This window comes from Ochotona princeps, chromosome 15, assembly GCF_030435755.1.
Source record: "Ochotona princeps isolate mOchPri1 chromosome 15, mOchPri1.hap1, whole genome shotgun sequence".
In the NCBI taxonomy this organism is placed as follows: domain Eukaryota; kingdom Metazoa; phylum Chordata; class Mammalia; order Lagomorpha; family Ochotonidae; genus Ochotona; species Ochotona princeps.
This window is the reverse complement of record NC_080846.1, coordinates 8,016,154-8,037,444: the sequence shown is the minus strand read 5'-3', so window position 1 is coordinate 8,037,444 and position 21,291 is coordinate 8,016,154. Positions and strand designations below refer to the sequence as shown.

Genomic DNA, 21,291 nt, shown 5'->3' with positions numbered 1-21,291 from the left:
TTCCAGGGGAAGCATCTCTGGGTCTGACTACAAAATACGTCTCCACCATCAGCCCATGAACACTTCTGGGGAATGTGAGCCCCTCGCTGGGGAGAACTTCAGCTAACAGCGAAGAAGGGCAAAAGACAGCTCTGCTCAGTGCTTGAGGCAGATCAGGGCAACTCGGAACTGCACGCCTTGTTTCTAGAACGAACACCTGCTGGTTACCACACTGTCTTCCTTTTAGCAGCCCAAAGCAAAAAGGGGGCAGTGAGGACACTGCATCAAACTGAGAGGGGTAGCATATGCTTTTAGATTCCCTGAAGAGAAAAGCAAGGCATGAGCCATTATTCTAAAGCGGAAATCACATGGGAGGAGTAATTGGATCAAGTAAATTTAAAACATTTTTAGCAGTAGGCAAATGTTTGAAGTCAATGGAAGAAGCCTTAAGAAAGATCAATTTCCTTTGCTTCATAGTAATTCAATAAAAATATTTGCTTGGTAACGGACAAGTCCTCAATGCCTGAAGAAACTGTCTTGGGCTTCTGCCTGCCTGGGCCTAGGTAAGAATATTTTAAATGAATATGCTTAACATCATAAATCTTAAAGCTACTCCTTCAGATAACAGTGTGGCCAATAATCTTAATGTGCTTCCCATCTCTAATTCACTGTCATTTCGCCACATGGCAGTTAAAAAGATCACAAAAAATAAATGCAAACTATATAGCAAAAGAACTGAGAAAAATGCAAGCATGGTTTTACTGGTTGCACTTAAGATTTCACTTGAAAAATACTTACCAAGTTCAGTGCTTGAGAAAGTCCTGCATAGGCATATTAAACTTTTTTGCTTTAACTGAAACTGAAAGCTTAGAGTATAACTTAACAATTATACCCTTGCATAATTAAATAATTGTTACAGTCAGACTAAGGCACTTTTAGGATTGACACTTTGCATAGAGAAAGAAGATAATGAGCAGAAGAATGATAACAGTTGGGTGGGAGGCACATGTGACCCTACGTACAAGCGATCAGGTCCCCCAGCCTAGTGAAGTTGGAGTAGAAAATTAAACGGGACCTAATTGGTTAGCTTTACTTGGTATCTCCTTAAGTTATGTTCTTAGGGCATTTAAATAGAGCCACTATTGTTCAAGTTTAACAACAATAAAATGGAAATTAATTTAACAACTGCTTATGAATAAGAAAAAATTTGTAGCAAAAATTTCAGTTCTTACATAATGTTAACACAATAAGAACAGAATATAAGCAAATTAAATAGCTTTACTATTGTTGCTCTTAGGCAAAAACAAAACAAAAACAAAACTTACTGTATTTATCACCTAACTAAGAGTACATCTGGAAATTTGCCTCTCTGGGTATAACTTAATGGAGGACATTGGTTCAGTGAGGTTGCAAGTCACTAGGCTTTGATGAAATGTATTCCCAGACACAGTGGTGAAGACACCTCCTCCCCTGATTCAAGGGCATGGCCTGGCAGCCTGGCTCCCTGCTCACAAGGACCCCTGGGCAGCGGCAGGTGAGGGCTCAGCCAGCTGGGTCCTGCCACCCCCACGGAAAACCTGCACTGAGTTTCCTGATCCAGGGCATGCAGGATTGGACCAGTTGGTAGGAGGTCTGTCTCTCTTTGTCTTAAATAAAAAAAATGAGTAAAAATCAAGAGAAAGTCAACTGAACAGCTAAAACATGAAATCTGTTCAAGGAATGACATATTGAATTTACACTTCTAAAAGATGAATTGTAAAATTTTATTTTGTAGACCTCAACCTCAAAAAATTAAGCATAGTCCACATTTCATATGAACAAGGGACCATCATCTCTCACTTCCTATCTTCCTTACTGTCACTTTTGAAATGCCCCTTGCTTCCCATCACTTTCCCAGTTTAAAGGGGAGAGGGCATGCAGGAGCTTATTTTTGGAGATCACATGAATCAAGGTGGATAGCTCGGACCTTTGATGCTAACTTGTTTTCCAAATGGTTCAACAATTTCAAAACCCCATAACTCAAAGAGCAGCCAAGCACACTTGCTATTGAAATGGAACTTACCTTAGAGCCACGTTCATTAAAGATTATTTCTACATCTAGGATTTTGCCAAACTGCTGCAGAGACAAAAACCAGAACATTTATTTATGATCAGCTTTTTATCCACATGCTTTTCTTCTGAAAAAGCGGTGGCTTTCCCCCTTCTTTAAACTAGCCTTTATTTAGCTTCCATGTTTCTGCCTGCTGGCAGCTCCTAAATTAAATTCCAGTTTTTCTTTATCGCAGAGTTGTTGGTCCATCTTTTTTATTCCTTCCTCAGTTCACTCCAATATCTGCCTCTACACACCAAAGTTGTTGTTGGAAGATCAGCATGACTCTATTACATACTTCTCTGAGTGCGCAAGTGCTGGAGATTTTCCTAACTCCACTTCTGGTTTTTAAAATGTCTCAGGTTTTGGGCTCGGCAGTGTGGCCTAGTGGCTAAGGTCCTTGCCTTGATCCCATATGGCCGCTGGTTCTTATCCCGGCAGCTCCACTTCCTATCTCTCCTCCTCTCAGTATATCTGACTTTGTAATAAAAATAAAATAAATCTTAAAAAAAAAAGTCTCAGGTTTTAAGTAGTAACTTCTGGAGCTGGCACTGTGGTATAGCAGGTAAAGAAAGGTATAGCAGGTGTTGCCAACATCCCATGTATGTGGGTGCTGGTTTGAGTCCCTCATGCTTCACCCTTGGTCCAGCTCTCTCCTAATGAACCTGGGAACGCAGTGGAGGACGGCCCAAGTGCCTGGGCCCCTGGATAAAAGTGGAAGACCTGGAAGAAGCTTCTGGCTTCTGACTCTGGACTGGCTCAACTCTGGCGACTGTAGCCATTTGGGGAGTGAAACAGTGGATGGAGAGCTCTCCCTCTATCTTTTCTTCTCTCTTTTGTAACTCTGTTCTTTCAAAAACACATACATCTTAAAAAAAAAAAGAGCAAATTCTACCTAGAAGACTTTCAAGCTATGGAAGACTGCTTTTTCCTCCCCTTCTCTATCTGAATGTATACAAGTGAACCACATCCACTGTAAAATTCACTGTAAAAAGGGAAAGGGAAATAGCAAAAGATGGGCTGTAATCACATCATCTGAACATTCTGGTACACAGGTCTCTGAACTTTCCTTCAGGCATATGAATACAGCAATTATGGGTGTTAGATACACTCCACCTATTTATTCTTATATTTCTAACAGAAATAGACGAGGAATGACAACTCAATTCAGTTACTGAATATCTGCCTTACTACATCTACAGGCTACGTGCCGTTCCATCATAGTTAAACACCTTGACATTAAAGATAATCCCATTTATTTGTTACCTTATGATTTCTATGACTAACATAAAGAATATTTCAGGTAAATTTTCTGGTTGGTAATCACCTATACACTTTAACACTCAGAGAAGCAAGCAAAGCTAAAGACAATCCCTAAATCACTCTGTGGCTGGGCAACTCAACAGCTGACCAGAAGAGTTACACAAAATAACATGATTTGGGGTGGAGTACACAAGAGATTTCCAAAAATTCATGAAAATAGAATTTAAAAGAGAAGTTTCTTTTAGTGTCAAAAACTGTTGACATCTATGAAATCTATGCACATCAAGATTATTCAGAAAGTTCATAAAAATGTATATTATAAAAAACTATCAAGATGTAAAAATGCATCAAGAATAAGGTTATCTTTTAATTCCATTTTCTACTCTCTCTCTATAATATCCATTTTCTACTGTATATATAAAATAGCCTGGTACATAAGAGGACAAAACTGGGCAGGCCTGGGCTGAAGGTCTAGGGAAATCTACAGTTTTCCTCAGAGAACTGGACTCATCCCAACTAACCAGTTCATTTGGGTTTTGAACCAAACTTTGGGAAATGTAAAAAAGACTGAAAAATGAGAATACAAAATAGAATCATGAGTTCCCATTAAGTCAAATCAGTACTATCTTTATCAAAAAAATCGAATTTTCTACTGTATGGTATTTGAGCTTGATTCCAGCTTCAGGGCAAAAATGCCTTATATTTTAGACAGAAGGGCAATTCTTTTTATTTCTGTGTTTGACCTAAGAAACCAAGATAACAAATGGTGCCTCAGAGTTGGCACTGTCAATTTTTAACACAACAATTTAAGAGCATCTTTCTGAGAGAAGGCCTACCTTCCTCTTATAGTTAAGGAAAACAGAGCTAAAAGAAGTTGTCTGTCAAGCTCCCAGGGCCAACGGGCCAGCATGGAAGCCCTGGTCTTTACCAGGTCTGCTGCCCTAACAGGGGAACAGGCAGAGGCACCAGGGTACCCCTTGTGAGATTAACTGATTCTTCTGTATTTTCTGCTTTCTGGGCAGGGAAAAATATAATTCAGAGTCACCAACTGGCCCGGGCACATCTTGAGTGGACACTAACTTTGCACAGGTACGTGTTCTCCTGTGTCACGGAGTCTGGCACTAAGTGCCTGTCCTGTCTCTGATAATTTAGAGAGAACCCAACGACTTGGGCTCCCAGGAAATCTCTTCTTTCATCTAAATTTTATGTGGTCCTTGGTAGTTTCTGTGCTCTCTTTTCTATAAGGATGGAGAACAGCTGGTTATTGTTTTCTGTGGAAGGGCTCTGCAGGTACTTCAAGAACATCAGGAAATCCCTATGTTGGCTTTCTCATGGAAAATACATCCAAGTGGTCAGCTGTCAGTGACCCATCACCATAAAGTGGCCAAGCCAAAGACTTAAGGAAGGCATTTTCTCTTAAGAAAGCATCAGGCAGCCATCCTAATGAAACTGAATGAGCCAACATACACCACAAGCTAGACCGGCATTGTGACAAGGGGTTAAGATGTCTTCATCTTGTATCACAAGTCCATGTTCTAGCTCCTGACCCCACCATCTTCCTGTCATGCTGATGATGGCTCAAGTTTTTGGATTTCTGCCACCCATGTGGGAGATGTGGATTGAGTTTCTGGCTGCTGGCCTCAGCCCAACCGAGCTCTGGCCCTTGTGGATATTGGGAGAGTGACCCCATAGATTGGAGTTCTCTTTGCCTCTACTAGCTTCCTGATTATTTCTAAGTCCTAGGTCAAGTTGAGTTTGGTCAAATACAGAGTCAGTAACATACTGGCTCAGAAATGGTACAAAATGTTAAGTGACTCAGCAGTCATTTACTTTCCGAGAAGAAGGGAAGGAGGGAAGAAAGAGGGAGGAGGGGAGGAGAGAGAGAAAAAGGGAGGAAAGGAGGAGAGGGGGGAGAGGGGAGAGAGGAGAGAGAGAGAGAGAGGAGAGAGGGAGAGGGAGGGAGGGAGGGAGGGAGAGAGGGAGGGAGAGAGAGAGAGAGAGAGAGACAGAGAGAGAATGAGAATCTTTCACCTGCTTGTTCACTACCTAAATGGCTGCCATAGCTGGAGCTGGGTTGCTCTTAAGTTGGGAGCTGGGAGCTTCATCGGGGTCTCCCACGTGGGTACGGGGAGAGAATTTGAGCTATCTTCCACTGCTTTCCTAGATGCATTAACAGGGAACTGTATTGGAAGTGGAGTAGCCAGGATGGTAGTCTTATCCACTACATCACAGTGATGGCCTTCAGCTCCTGCTGATATGCCTAGGAAGGTAGCAGATGATAGCCCGAGTACCCTGGGGCCTCGCATCCACGCGGGAGAGCAGCTGGAGCTCCTGGCTTTAGCCTGGACAAGACCCGGCAGTCACAGCCATTTGGGGAGTGAACCAACCTGGGGTAAATATTTCTTCTCCCTCTCTCTCTGTCACTCAACTTTCAAATAAATACAGACTTAAAAAAAAAAATCTCTATTTTAGACCCAAAACTCAAGTTCAAAATGTTTACAAGAATTTGGGCCCGGTGGCGTGGCCTAGCGGCTAAAGTCCTCGCCTTGAACCTCGCCGGGATCCCATATGGGTGCCGGTTCTAGTCCCAGCAGCTCCACTTCCCATCCAGCTCCCTGCTTGTGGCCTGGGAAAGCAGTTGAGGACGGCCCAATGCATTAGGACCCTGCACCCGCGTGGGAGACCCGGAAGAGGTTCCAGGTTCCCGGCTTCGGATTGGCGCGCACCGGCCCGTTGCGGCTCACTTGGGGAGTGAATCATCGGATGGAAGATCTTCCTCTCTGTCTTTCCTCCTCTGTGTATATCTGACTGTAATAAAATGAATAAATCTTTAAAAAAAAAAGGTTTACAAGAATTTAAGTCATCAACAGAATTTGAACACAGGCTTTTTGAAGCCCAAATCCATACTTTTCCATCTTAACCTATATTCTCTGTACACAGTGTCAGCTTAGACACTGCAGAGGCAGAGTAGAAAGCAGCAAGAAGGCATCCCTGGAGTCAGTGTCTGGCACAGCAAGTAAAGATGCTGTCTATAATCTGGGCATCCCATATGGGTCCTAAGCTCCTGGGTGCTTTCCAACATACAGATGTAAGGAACCAGTGCTCTAAAGAACATGTCTTCTTGCTCTTCTAAGTGAAACTGAATAAGCATGTCAGTGTCATGTTTACTAAGCTTGGTGTGTAAGTGGGGTGGGCATCTAATTGTGGTTCTAGCGCTGACAGTCTCACAAGGCAAGGAAATCCCTCAGGCTCAGTGGGTTCACTGGCATGTCCTCTTGTGTGTATGTGACCATCTGCCAGGCGAAGTCTGGAGTGGACTGAGTGATAGAAAAGGTTACTAAGGAATGATGGAAACTTGCCTTAGCATCTTTCTCAACATCTTTCTAGCTTGTTCCTGAAGCACTAATAACAAATAACACATTTGGTGAGTTACATTCCATTTCCCTTGGAAAGGAGTGCAGAGACTTACCCCAAACATCTGCCGGAGGTCAGGGTCCCGGAAGCGGAAAGGAATATTGGAGACATGCAGTCTTTTGGGGGTAGATTTACTCTCTGAATTTTCACTACTTTGTGTCTGTGACTGCTGGCCTTCGGTCTGTGCTCCACCTTCTGTCTGCTAAGCAAAGAAAGAAATAACACTGAGTGAAAAAATAAACACAATTACTTCACAAGAAAGCTGTAAAATAATTAACATCCTCCCTTATCACAATCATTCTCAGTCTACCTTCAAACAAAAGTATTCCACCCCACCCATCCCAAGGGAAAAAAAAGACAAACTCAAAGATGTCTACATTCAATTGTTAAGTGGTCCACAAAATCTAGGTCTTTTGAATATTTATAGCACACTAATAAAATAGGAGGTAACAGACAAAAAAAAGTTAAGTGACTCGCCCAAGATCACAAGGAGATATGTTCAGAGTTGGAGATGTAAAAATAGCACCTTTATTCTTAGATTCTTAGATGGTTTTCTATTCGTGAGACCATTCTATTTCTAAATAAAGAATGCATTGTACTTGGCTGTGGTGGTCACTGCACTTTTTGGTCTATCACCTCTGCTCCCTCAAGGAAATGCTGCTGGGGGGGGGGCACTTGGAAATCTCATGTCCTCTATTTTAGAGTTTACGACTAGTTGGCTGCCAAAGGATCACTGTAATTTTATTTATGAAGAGCAGAAGCCTAGAGACAACGGGCAATTTTCCCGGGAACTGAAGCAACACCTTTCTTCAGAGAAGGCCCAGACTTTCATTCTAATTATGTGATCCCAGCTAACTGTACAGGCATCCCATCCTCCCACAGACCAGGGTAAACCTGCATTTAGAGACTCCGCAGGTTGGAAAAGCTTTTAAAGAACCTGACTAAAGCCACGACACAACCTATAAATGGCAGAGTTATATATCCATGCTGAGATAATGAGTGAATATCGTTACACATTTTCAATCACGACTCTCTTTTGCAATATCCCAGAATCATGTTTATCTAATTTGTTTTCACTAAATTTTCAAAAAAGTTGCTATGTTGAAAAAACACTGCAGACAAATATCTAACACCCGACATTCTAGGCATGCAAAAAGATGTATATTTGGAAGCATTCGGCTGGTAATTTAAGATCTTTATGCTTTTACCATTCCCTATCAAGTACACGCCAAACAGGATGGCTTGCTGAGCTGATGAAACCAACCAATTTGCTTTCAAAATAGGAGTGCAACTGGCTCTTATTATCTCATCCGAGAGATAACAGTCCCTAACAGCTCCCTTTGGGTGACACAGGCCAGATTCCCTCCCTGGGACCCAAAGTACAAAGAAACTGAATCAGAGACACTTCCCTTCAGCATAAGATCAACCACCTTGAAAAGAAGCCTGGAAGTTAAAAAATATAAAAGATAATCAGTAATAAACACTGCACGAATACCAGCTTTTCCAGTGTCAATCTAAGTGATGGCAGCTTTTTACCTCCCTCCATTCAGGCCTTGCAGATGGCTGAAATGTGCAATAATTCATTTGACATAAAAATAGCAGAAAACCAAAGAGCAACGAAGCCACATTCTGAGAATGTGTAAGGTTTTCAACCACCAATCTGCTCACAATGCAGACTAAAGAAAACAAATTCCACCCAAAGATGAAACTCACGAAGTTACTGGAGCAACATCAGGATCCCCACCAGGCAGACAGTGCTGCAGTCACAGAACACGCCATCGACGCTCTGTCAATTCCTTTTCCACTTGACTCTGGATCACAGAAAACTGTCTCCACTACCAAATTTTACGTTTTAGAAGTTTTTTTTTTTTTTAACTTATTTGAAAGGCAGAATGACAGAAAGAGATTGTCTATCTCCTACTAGTTTACCACCCAAATGCCTGACACAGCCAGGGTGGGGTCAAGCTGACGACAGGTGTCAGGAACTCAAGCTGGATCTGAAGTGGAGGCAGGTCTTGAACCCAAGCACTCTGTTATGGGATCTGGGTACCCAACCAGTGGCTTCACTCACTGTGCCACAACACCTGTCCCCACCATCAAACTTAAAAACCAGCAGATTGGATATGCAGGATGACAGTGTGTCACTGAGAAACGCTTCAAAGACTCATTCTGTAAGTTCCAAACCAGCTTTCTACATAACTCACATGTTCTCCACATGGCCTATCGCATGTGCATGAAGTGGCAGCACAGCTCCTAACTAGGGCTCACTTGTAAGTGAGGCTCTGTTTATTGTTCTTGAGAGTTCTTGGCTGTCCTGAAGAAGCACCCAGAAAAGGCTGGGTGCCAGACTGGTTAATTTCCCAATTTGTAGCAAATACTTAGTTTTTAAAAAGTATTAAGTTGGGAGGCAGAGAGACACAGGGAGTGATAGCATTCCTATTTAGTGGTCTTTTATCAAAAGCCTTCAATGGCAGGCCTGGGTCAAGGCCAAAGCCAGGAGCTACAAACTCAATCCAGGTTTCCTATGTGGTGGCAGGTATTCAAATACCTGCTGTTACTGGCAAGAAGCTGGAATTTCAAACAGAGCCAGAATTCGAACCCAGGTACTCTGACCCAGGATGTGGGCAATCCAAATGGCTTTGTAAGTACCAGGCTAAACACTCATCCCAAGTAACCCTACAATTCATGTTGGTACATTAACTAAATTTGTTAATACTTAAGGTATTTAAAATATATATATATTATATATAATATACATATATTTATATATATAATGGGGTAAATCAAATAAAACTTGATGAATTATATCACACATATTACTGCTCAAAGAGTAATGATGTGGTAAGATAATAAACATGTGTCCAGGCCTGGTTCGATGGCTCAGTGGCTAAATCTTCCCCTTGCACACTCTGGGATACCATATGGGCACAAGTTTGTGTCCCGGCTGCTCCACTCCCCATCCAGCTCCCTGCTTGTCACCTGAAGGCAGCAGAGGATGGCCTAAAGCCTTGGGCCCCTATGCCCACATGGGAGACCCGGAAGAAGCTCCTGGTTTCAGATCAGTTTAGCACCAGCCACAGCTCTCTGTCTCTCCTTCTCTCTGTAAATCTGCCTTTCAGATTAAAGAAAAAAAAATTCTTTCATTTTGGCCCACATGCTTCATTATTGAATATCAACGTATTTCATGGTACTTGATGTAGAATTTTATCCCACATCACCCATAGCTTATTTTAAATATAAAAAGTGAATTCACATTTATTTAGCACTCCCTACTTAAGAGAAATTATTTTTATTTATTTTAAACATACTTAAGCATTTCTTTTACACATCTGAATACTGCTGATAAACTGAACTCCAAAAATCTCATCTTCTTCAAGCACTTAGATGTAAGCTAACATATTTTCAAAAAATGAATAATTCAAGTCTTCTAAAAAATACAGTTCCATTTTCTTAGTGGATTGAAGTATGACAATGAATCACCAAAGGCATCATTTATATATGAAATATGATCATATACCAACAGCCGATACCCACTATCACACTGTTAGACACAACAAGAGCATCACTTGGGGTAGGAATTATTTAACATTATGTATAATCCTCATGGTGAAATATACACAGGAGCTCAGTTGACAGTCAGTGGTTAGGCAGAGAGAATCTGAGCATCCCCCAGCTACTGGCTCACACCCAAGTACCCTCCAGAGCTCCCTGTCAGGGCTGATGCCTGCAGCCAGGGACCCCATCTGGGTCAGCTCGGGACTGAACCCCTTAGTCCCATCACTGCTGCTGCCCTCCCCTTCCCCGAAGTCTGCACACGCTTTTAGGAAGCTGGAGTGTAGTACCGGAGCCAGCTCCTGAACCCAGGCACTCAGGCATGGGGCGTGCCGACTTCACTGCTACCCGGAATGCCCACCCAGTAACAATTTTCCCGTCTAGTGTCTGGCATGGCAGAAGCAAGTAAACAAGCGGGAGCGCAGAAAGCCTAAGGAACATATGTCTACAACTGGGAACATTGGTAACGTACTAGAAGGGTCGGGGTCTTAACACGATCCAAAGGGTAATTTTCTCTATCCAAAAATATCCACATTCTTTCAAATAAAATTTAATCTTAAAATAAGCACCACTGGTCCAAGTGACTGGGTCTCTGTCGCTGCAGAGCTCCCAGCCCCTGGCGTCATCTGGCTCAATTTTGTCTATGGCAGTCATTTGGAGTGGATGAAAGACACCCACCCCCTCCACCCCTGCTGGCACTCTCTTTAAAAAATAAAATCTTTAAATAAATAAATAATAAATAAATAAATTAATTAATTAAATTAAATCTTTAAAAATCCATGCTTGGTTCTAACTGCGCATGTGGTAGTGTTTTTGTTTTGTTTTGCTTTGTTTGGGCAACTCACACATTTCCAGCCACGCTATACTCACCAGCATCAGAATTCCACCAGTAAGAGACCAGCCATCCCGCTAAAGGATGTCATCCCATTAAAAGATAAAGGTGGGGCTATTTTATGAGGGTTTAATGTAACCTACCTTTTATTACTCCGGGATGAAAACAACAGCTTCTCATGGAAAATTAAGATGGATGGATGAATTTGTTTTTAGTTCAAGGTCTCTAATGTTAGTCTGGAAACAGAACACGATAGGACACTTACGCTGTAGGGTGAAGGAAGGAAGGCCCCAAACATACAATGGGATACAAGGAACACACTGGGATCCCATTGTTTCCATGGGGCAAATGGAACGCTGTTCCTAACTTGCTGGCTCCATTTCAAGAATCGCTGGTGCGAGGCCCCTACGGGTACTACCAGATTAAAGGCAGCAGTGGGGATCCCAGGTGAGAGGGGGAGGAAGCACACTGGCTTCAGCTCCACAGCAAGGGGGTGTGACAAGGCACCCACGCGAGGACGATGGCCTCCACTCGGAAGTGGGCGAGCTGTCAAATCTATGGCCGAGGAACACAGCAGGGTGAGTCACTCCACTATTACTTAAATGCCCACTTTGGCCTCATCTGTTCAGTGCATCAATGAGCCCTCACTGTCTGCAGAATACAATCCCCTATTCAGGAGCCAGGCATTCCAGGCGCTACACAAGTCAGTCTTTACTGAGCATTATCGCTTCAGGAGAGTATTCTGGTCCAATCCAACATGCCACACTCACAACATGACATCTACACATGTATGTGCGCATACGTATCAATGACCATTTCCTTCTTTGTTACAGAAAAATCCAGGCAGCCATGCATTTTACACCAACATTTTTTGTAACATTATTGACTAGCCATTTGCAGAATACTAGCTTACTAAATAAGAAAGTGATTCCCAGTATTAGGTACGTTTCCTTATCCAAGACCCATTCCTTGCCATCCCATTTCCCACTGCTATTAATTACTAATGTTATCAGAGATACCTTCAGTCTTGAGCAGCTATCGTGGTGAACATGTCCTTCAACACACTCATTTTTAGAGGAAAGCTGATTTTTTATCAATGGAAACAAACACCAGCAGCTTTTTTTTGTTTTGTTTCATTTTCCTCTTAAAGTGATGACAGACCCACATTTCATAGTTTGTCCATCAGTTGGTCTCATGAGAAAAAACGGCACTCCACAGAAGGAAAGAATGGAACTCCATGAATAAGCAGCTCGGTCACACAGAGGCACGGAGGGTGCTTGGGCACACGACACACGTGCTTTAGAGACATTTTAACTTCACCACCCAGAGCAAGAGAAAGACTACACTCCATGGCAGGGAGTTGCCAAAGAGAACACCGTTTATCAAGGACATTGTTCAGTGAATCTGCTTTTCGTGTGGTTTTGTTTTCTGTGATTGAGACAGTCAAGAATTCTAAACACTGCTAGCAGCAGAGCCTGGTGCTGCTGCCTAGATTCACACAACACAGAAAATAATAATTCATTCCCTGTTCATTTTACCCACCAATGTTTTTGCAATGATTACAAAAGCCAGTGTGTATGATAGCATTAGTCATATGTCTGTCTGTCATGACTGTCAGGAGGACAGTGTGAGCTAGTGGCACCTCTGCCAGGGCTCTGTGGACCGCACTGGGGAACCCACTGCTGTAGAGCTTGGCCCCGACCCTCAGAGCCCTCCATGTGGCAGGAGGCTCTGGTGCAGCTCTGCCCACTAACGTCATCTTGTAATGTACTCGCCTCACCATCTTTTCTCCCTCTAAGTGTTCACCTGTGCTTAGGTTCACTGAGGGCAGAAGGCTGCATTTCATATTTTTAAGAGTACCTAAGATTTAACACAGCACCATGCATATAACAAGTACAAGTCAGGGGTTGAACCGTGGAACAGCAGGTATAGTTGCCACTTACAATGCCAGCATCCCATATCAGAACATCAGTTTGAATCCTGGCTGCTTTGCTTTCAATCCAGATTCTTGCTAATGAGCTCGGGAAAGAGGTAGATAATGGTTGAAGCACTTGGGTCCCTGCCACCTACGTGGATGACCCAGACAGAGTTCCTGGCTCTTAGCTTTCGCCTGGCTCAGTCCTGGCTGTCGTGGTCATTTCAGTGAACCAAAAGATGGAAATTTGTTTCCTTTCTCCTTTCTCTGATGTTTATCCTTAAATAAACACAATAAATAAATGATTTAAAAAGTCCAACATTTATCCCAGCAACAAAAACAACATACTTTTTAGGGAAAAGGATGCAGGCTCTGAGAGACAGATAATCTGTGTTCAAATCCTTACTCTGCCATGATTTTGGGTAAGTCAAAAAATTTCTACAAGCCTCAAATTCTTAATCAGTGGAGTAATAACAGTATCTGTGTTCACACAGTAGTTGTGAACATTTAGTTAACACGTGGAAGTGTATCAAGTAGCAACTGTCACAGAGCAAATGCAAATATATTAGTTCTGTTGTTGCCTTAAGTACCTTTGCCCTGTATCTTATGTATGTACGTATAAAAAATGTACATGCATTTTTAATGTTAATTTTTATTTTTCATATACTTGGAAGACACGCACGTGTGCATGTGTGTAGACACACACACTGAAATTTCACCCTCTGGTTCATTCTCCTAGTAAGGGGCTGGGCCAGGCCAGGTCTCCCACACGCACGGCAGGGATCCAGTTTCTTGGGCCATCACTCCTGCCTCTCAGGATGCATCAGCAGGAAGCTGGAAACAAAAATCCGCACTCTGACAGGGATGTGGGCAATGGAAGTGCTGGCTTAACCTGCTGAGCAACAATGCCTACCATGTTCACAGGTCTTTAAAATAAAGTTAATTAAGGACTAATACTTTGATTTTTTTTAAAAAAAGTAACTCTAATTTATGTACTGAAAAGTATATAAGGGAAAATAATTTTTATTCTTTTTGTTCTTCTAATTATCTAATTAGGAAAAGTTTCTACATAGCTGAAAGACTCAGCAACATGCTCTATCTCCCAAGAATTCCAACTTTGTAACTCAGAGAATGTGAAACAATGTTCAAGAAAATGTTACCGAGGCTAGCACCTTAACTTAGTATTTTTAAAAGCACTTTTAGTAAATCAATCAATCAATCAATCAATCAACCACAAATGCTTTTCCTTTGTAAGCTTTTCCCCACCTGTATAAAGCACTTCTTAACCATCTATCATATACCAATAGGGGTGATTAAAAGTATTACTTCTCACCTTCAAGGAGAACACAACCAACAAGTATTTAGGATAAGTACACGAATTCAAGTGTCACATCTGAAGGCTATTCATGACAGCCCAGACTGGTCCAAACGCCTCGGCTGTTTACGACTGCTGCCACTCACAGAAGTATCTGAACACACACGAACTGACAGCCTTTCTTTACAGACAAGCTCAGTGATAACCAAATGTTTGCAGGCCCCAGTGGGAGACCCCTGACTGCTACCTCCTTTGCTAATGCACAGTGTGGGACCAAGCGGCTGTCAAAACAAACTAGAAGCAGAAGTTTCTGGCCTGATGTTGAATAAAAAAAATTATTTTTAAAGAAAATATTTGCTTATTTGAAAGGCAGAATTACAGATAGAGAAGGAAAAGGAGAGGCGTTAAGAGAGGGAGAAAAGGGGAGAAGGAGGGAGAGGGGAGAGAAAGAACGAATCGTCCATCTGCTGGTTCACTGCCCAAATGGCTACAACAGTTGACATGAGGCTGGTCCAAAGACAGGAGCTTCTTCCAAGTCTTCCAGGTGGGAGCAGCAGTCCAAGCACTTGGGCCCTTTTCCCTTGCTTTTCCAGGCTATTAACAGGGAACTGGGTTCGAAGTGCAGCAGATGACTTGAAGCACTCATATGGGATGCCATAGGCAGCTTACCTTGCTATATACCACAGCTCTGCCCTAAGCAAAGGAATCTCTAAAATGTATCTTGAGATTTCAATTCCTACTTCTCATTTTTTTTTTGCAAGAAAAGTCCTTTCTCTGTTCTCTCCCTCAACAAAGTGAGACTATCCAATATAAATAACCTTTATTTATTTATTAATTATTGCACACTAAAATGCAAGTAAAATAGTACTCAGTGGCTGGAACTTAAATAGTGCCTGCTATGTCAGTATTACATATGAGCTCTGGCTTGAGTCCAAGCTGCTCTACTTTCTTTCTTTTTTTGTCCTAGATGTATTTGCTCTTTATTGGACAGTCAGAGAGGAGGAGAGACAGAGAGGAAGCTCTTCCGTCCAATAATTCACTCCCCAAGTGATCACAATGGTTGGAACTGAGCAGGAGCCAGGAGCCTCTTCTGGGTCTTCCACGCTGGTGCAGGGTCTCAAGGCTTTGGGCTGTCCTCAACTGCCTTCCCGTGCCACAAGCAGGGAGCTAGATAGGAAACGGGGCTGCTGGGATTAGAACTGGTGTGCCCATTTGGGATCCCAGTACATTCAAGGCGAAGACTTTAGCTGCTAGGCCACTGCGCTGGGCCCTCAGCTGCTCCACTTTCAATCCAGCTCTTGCTAATGTACCTAGGAAGGCAGTGGAAGATGGTCTTCAGTCCTTGGCTCCCACCACCCATGTGAGTGTACTGGATGGAGTTTGGGGTTCCCAGCTTTGGCAAGGCCCAGTCCTGGCGTTCATGACCACTGGATACAGCAGCTGGAAAATATCTGTCTCTCGCTCTCTTTCCCCTCTCTCTTTAACTCTGCCTTTCAGGAAAAATAAATAAATCTTCAAAACAAATAATAAAACAAAATGTAGCTGTAGTTCATAGCCATAAGCAGCACAAACAGGGACAACTGATTTTAAAAGATGTAAGGTGGTCAAAGCACTGAGCATTAGAAATATTTAAAAAAGCAATTTATAAAGCATTTCTAATTTGTTCTCATTTCAAGGCTACAGGGTCAAGTCAGCATTATTAGCTGCACTTGACATGAGGGAACCGAGAGGCAAAATGATTTAAGATACAGTTATTGTGGGGCCCGGCGGCGTGGCCTAGCCGCTAAAGTTCTCGCCTTGAACTCCCCGGGATCCCATATGGGCGCCAGTTCTAATCCCGGCAGCCCCGTTTCCCATCCAGCTCCCAGCCTGTGGCCTGGGAAAGCAGTTGAGGACGGCCCGGAGCTTTGGGACCCTGCACCCATGTGGGAGACCTGGAAGAAGTTCCTGGTTCCCAGCTTTGGATCGGCGTAGCACCAGCCGTTGCGGTCACTTGGGGAGTGAATCACTGGACGGAAGATCTTCCTCTCTGTCTCTCCTCCTCTCTGTATATCTGACTTTGCAATAAAAAAATAATAAATGTTTTTTAAAAAAAGATAGTTATTGTGAACAGTGACTCGAACATTGGTCCTGAAGGTCGCCACCATTTTGGACTCTGCTATTTTTAACATCTGCTTCCCCTAGGTCAGCCTTCTTAAGACTCGCATGCCCTTTCGGTTCAAATTTTGTTGTCTGTCAATCTACTGTAACTTCATTCCCACCAACCCCCTGTAACCTCAAGGTGCTTATCCCACAGCCTTCTCCACCAAGCCCTCCCTTGTGGCCCCTTCCCCACCAGGCAGAACAACAGTGGCCATGCACTGTGGGACAGGGATTCCAATAAGCTTAAGGACAAACAAGTCACTTGAAACACTCACTTCAGGGCCCGGCGGTGTGGCCTAGCCGCTAAAGTCCTCGCCTTGAAAGCCCCGGGATCCCATATGGGCGCCGGTTCTGATCCCAGCAGCTCCACTTCCCATCCAGCTCCCTGCTTGTGGCCTGGGAAGGCACGAGAGGACGGCCCAAGGCTTTGGGACCCTGCACCCGCGTGGGAGACCCGGAAGAGGTTCCTGGTCCCGGCATCGGATTGGCGCGCACCGGCCCGTTGCGGCTCACTTGGGGAGTGAAACATCGGATGGAAGATCTTCCTCTCTGTCTCTCCTCCTCTCTGTATATCCGGCTTTCCAATAATAATAAAATCTTAAAAAAAAAAAAAAAAAAAAAAAGAAACACTCACTTCAGAAAAACAATACCCTAGGGCCTTGACAATACTTTGCAAAACTATTCAATTTGCACTAAAATGCTAAACATGTGAAGAAAGAGGGACATGTGACCCAGATTCAAGGAAAATAAACAGTAATTAGAAATAGATTCAGGTCCAGATGATGGGTTTGGTGTTGACTTCAAAATAACAAATAAAATACATACAAAAAAAATCACAGGAAAAAGATGACAAGAAATCTCAGCTGACAGACAAAAGTTCTAGGTAAAAAATATGCAGAATTGGAAAGCACAATAAGGAAATGAAAAAACTCACAAGATGGGATCGGCAAATGTGGCTTGGCAAAACAAAGAATAAGTGAATTACAAAGAGATATCAACAGATTATCTAATACAAAGAAGACAAAAAATGCTTGAAGAAAAAGGAACTGAATTGCAGATTCTATTTCTATCATACTCAATTTTTTTTAAAGATGTGTTTATTTTTATTGGAAAGGTGTAATTTCAGAGAGGACAGAGAGAGAACCTTCCATCTGCTGGTTCACTTCCCAAATGGTCAGAAAGGCCAGAGGTAGGCGAGTCCAAAGCCAGGAACCAAAAACTCTCCCTGGTCTCCCACAGGGTGCAGGGCCCAAGCACTGGGCCATCCTTTGCTGCTCTCCCAGGCCTGAAGCAGGAAGCTGCATCAGAAGTGGAGCAGCCAGGACACAAACTGGTAACCATATGGGATTCTAGTGCTTTAGCAAGAGGATTAGCCCGTTTAGCCACCAGGCTAGCCCCCATACTCAATTTTCAAAAGGGATAGAAAGAAACATTAATTATACATGGAAAAATCTCAAAGACTCCAGGTGTGAAAAAATAGGAAGATCAACATTGGCACATCACAGAGAAACTGCTCAAGGACATAATCTTGAAAACAGCAAGAAAAAAAAAATCGCCATGTGGCAGGAATAACAATAGGACATGTGACAGCTGACTTCTTATCACAATCATAGGGGCTGGGGCCTGTCAACCAACAATTCTACAGCTAACAAAACCATCCTTCAAAAATGAACACTGCGCAAAAAAGACATTCACAGATCAACAAAAACAGAGAATTTGTTTCAAGCTCTACAAAAAAATACTAAATGAAAATTTGAGGCTCTAAAGAAATGACATTAAATAATAACTTGGACTCACAGGAAGACATAAAGATCACTGTAAGACACGGTAAATTTCTTTAACAAAGAAACTAAGGAGCCAAGCTCAGTGGATAAATTCTTATTGCAAGTGCCAGGATCCCATATGGGTACTGGTTAGTGTTTTGGCTGCCCCACTTCCCATCTAGCACCCTGCTTATAGCCTGGGAGAGCAGAAGAGGATGGCTCACAGCCCTGGGAAGCTGCATCCACACTGGGGTCCCAGAGCAAAATCCTGGTTCTTGACTTTAGATCGGCTCAGCTCCTGCTGGATCGGCTCAGCTTCTGTTGTTGTAGCCATTTGGGGGATGAACCAGTGGAAGGAGGATCTCTCTTTCTCTCTCTGTAAATCCAATCTGCCTCCCCAATAAAATAAATTAATCAATTAAAGAGGGCCCGGTGCGGTAGCCTAGTGGCTGAAGTCTTCGCCTTGTGCACATGCTGGGATCCCATATGGATGTTGGTTCCAATCCTGGTGGCCCTGCTTCCTATCTTGCTTGTGGCCTGGGAAAGCAAGCAGTTGAGGATGGCTCAAAGCGTTGGGACCCTGCACTCATGTGGGAGAACCAGAGGAGGCTCAGGGCTCCTGGCTTCAAATCAGTGCAGCCCCAGCCACTGTAGTCACTTGGGGAGTGAATCAAAGGACAGAAGATCTTCTCTGTCTCCTCCTTTCTGCATATCTGACTTTCCAATTAAAAAAATCATCTTATTTTTCTGTATTTTTAACAATCTTTACATAGTTAATTAGGGCACAAAGGTTCAAGGGCTACAGGAAAGTGGGTAAGACTATTATTTCCACATTTTTTTCCCTGTATCTGGGTAAAGGGGGAGACAAAGGGAGAAGCCCCACCCAGCCTCCCACCCATCTCAGGTCTCTAGAAGTGGGGCATGCTCCGAGGGTCTTGCCCAAGTGGTTTTGATAGTTCAACAGTTATGAACTGCTGCCAATCTTGCCATTCCAAGCACAAGGAAGTCGCTGCAGAATCCAATGATTGACATAGTCCACCTTAGAGTCTCTATTTGCCCAGTGTTTCACTGCCAACATATGGCTGGGGCAGTTGATTGATTTGTTCTGTCCTCTGTGGTGCCAGGTATCCTCTGCAGGTTCTGACAGACTGCCATATCCTCCATGTGCACCTGGTTTGTTCTCCACTGCTCTGTCTGAGCCTCTTAGGACGCTCGGCTCTGGCACTTGCACTCCATGGCAGACCATGGAACCTGCACTTCTCTTCATGGTTAGGGTTCTGAGTCTGGCAGTTCGATTGGGGAGATCCCAAAAAAGACTTTGTCTGAGGTGATCCCAGACCAGATTCTTGTGTGTACTTGCAAGCACAGGATCCGGTACAGTCCATCGCCCCGATCAGCTGGTGGTTACAATTGCTGGGTCCATTCTGTTTCCAGCACTGTCTTCCACTGGAACCAATGGGTGTTGCATTCCAGCCTGATTCTGCCTAGTACACACTCAGCCCTCACATAAACCAGTGGGAGCTGCAGCTTAATTGGAGTAACCCACAATAACCCCCACCAGGCCCGCCCCTGCCCTGGTTCCCACGCTTGCCAGTATGTACAGCAGACTAGTCCAATCTGGCCCACATCCTATTCAGCTCTTATACATGTCAATGGGCACTGAAGCCCAGTTCAACTCAACCAGCTGCACTTCCGTCAATGCCCACTGATGTGAAGATCTTCTTCTCTGTCTCCTCCTTTCTGCATATCTGACTTACTAATAAAAACAAATTAAAAAAAGAAAAAAGAAAGTGGATCAGCCAACACTCAAACAGGTTCCCTTATTAAAAAACAAAACAAGATTTAATATCCAGGGCCCCGTATGATGGCTCCGTGGCTAAAGTCCTTGCCCTCCATGCACCAGGATCCCATATGGGCATCGATTTGTGTCTTGGCTGCTCCTCTTCCTTTTCAGCTTCCTGCTTGTGGCCTGGGAAAGCAGTTGAGGACACTCCAAAGCCGTAGGACCCTGCACCTACAAAGGAGACCAGGAAGAAGCTCCTGGCTCCTGGCTTCTAACCAGCTCAGTTCCTGCTGTTACAGCCACTTGGGGGAATTAACCAATGGATGGAAGATCTTTCTGTCTCTTTTTTTTTAAACTGCCTTTCCAATAAAAATATTAAATCTTTTAAAAATTTACTATCCAAAATATACAAAGAACTCTATACTCAATTTAAAAAAAAACTATTTAAAAGATGGGCGAAAGTCCATTACAGATTCCTCAATAAGTATGAGACATACAGCAAATAAGTCTATGAAAAGATGTTCCACGTTATATGCAACAAGGAAAATGCAAACTGCAATCTCCAGGAGATACCACTACATAACTGTCAGCAGGACCATATCTCACCAAACACTACTAAGCAATTGGAGCTTGTTCCTTGCTGTCAGTGCAAAATGGTGCAGCCACTTTGGAACGAAGTGCAGAATTTCTTACAAATGTAAAACATACTCCTACCAAATAATTCACCATCAGACACTCTGTATTTAATCAAAGGAGTTGAAAATTTATGTCTACAAAAATCCCTATGCATGAGTGCTTCTGGCAGCTTTATTTGTGACTGTCAAAACCTGGAAAGATGTCCTCCAGTAAGCGAATGTATAACTGTAGTACACGCAGAATGGGATATTAGGCCACAAAGGTTAATGAATTGGGAAGCCCTGAGAGACAGGGAGGAAACTGAAATGCATATTAGTAACTGAAAGAAGCCAATCAGAAAAAGCTATATACTGTGTGATTTTAGCTATATGACATTCTAGAAAATGCAAGACTATGAAGATAGTAGAATGATCAGTGGTCGTCATGGGTTGCTAAGGATGGAGGAATAGACAAGCAAAGAATTAGTATCTTGACTTTTCAAGTTTATTTATTCATTTTCATCTATTTGAAAGGTAAAGAGAGTGACTGAGAGAGAATGAGAAAGTGAGAGAGACTGACTTTACACCTGCTGGTTCATTTCCCATTCTTTTAAAAAAGGAAAAGAATGA

The 21,291-nt window shown here is 43.1% G+C and overlaps 1 protein-coding gene across 15 annotated transcripts in view; it reads right to left on the bottom strand.

The window, feature by feature from the left end:
* The window catches only part of RBFOX2 (RNA binding fox-1 homolog 2), a 250,143-nt gene that overhangs the window by 29,323 nt on the left and 199,529 nt on the right, over positions 1-21,291 (bottom strand). For 11 of the 15 annotated variants that reach the window (XR_009246717.1, XM_058673329.1, XM_004589549.4 and 8 more), the window contains 2 exons: positions 6,801-6,947; positions 2,042-2,095 (listed from right to left, as the gene is read on the bottom strand). Coding sequence is in view for 14 of the 15 variants with exons in the window: in XM_058673329.1 (XP_058529312.1) it covers positions 2,042-2,095; positions 6,801-6,947 (201 nt within the window). In the remaining variant the exon portion in view is untranslated. The remainder of the gene's footprint in view (positions 1-2,041; positions 2,096-6,800; positions 6,948-21,291) is intronic. The other 4 variants (XM_058673324.1, XM_058673322.1, XM_058673323.1 and 1 more) reach the window with 1 other exon arrangement.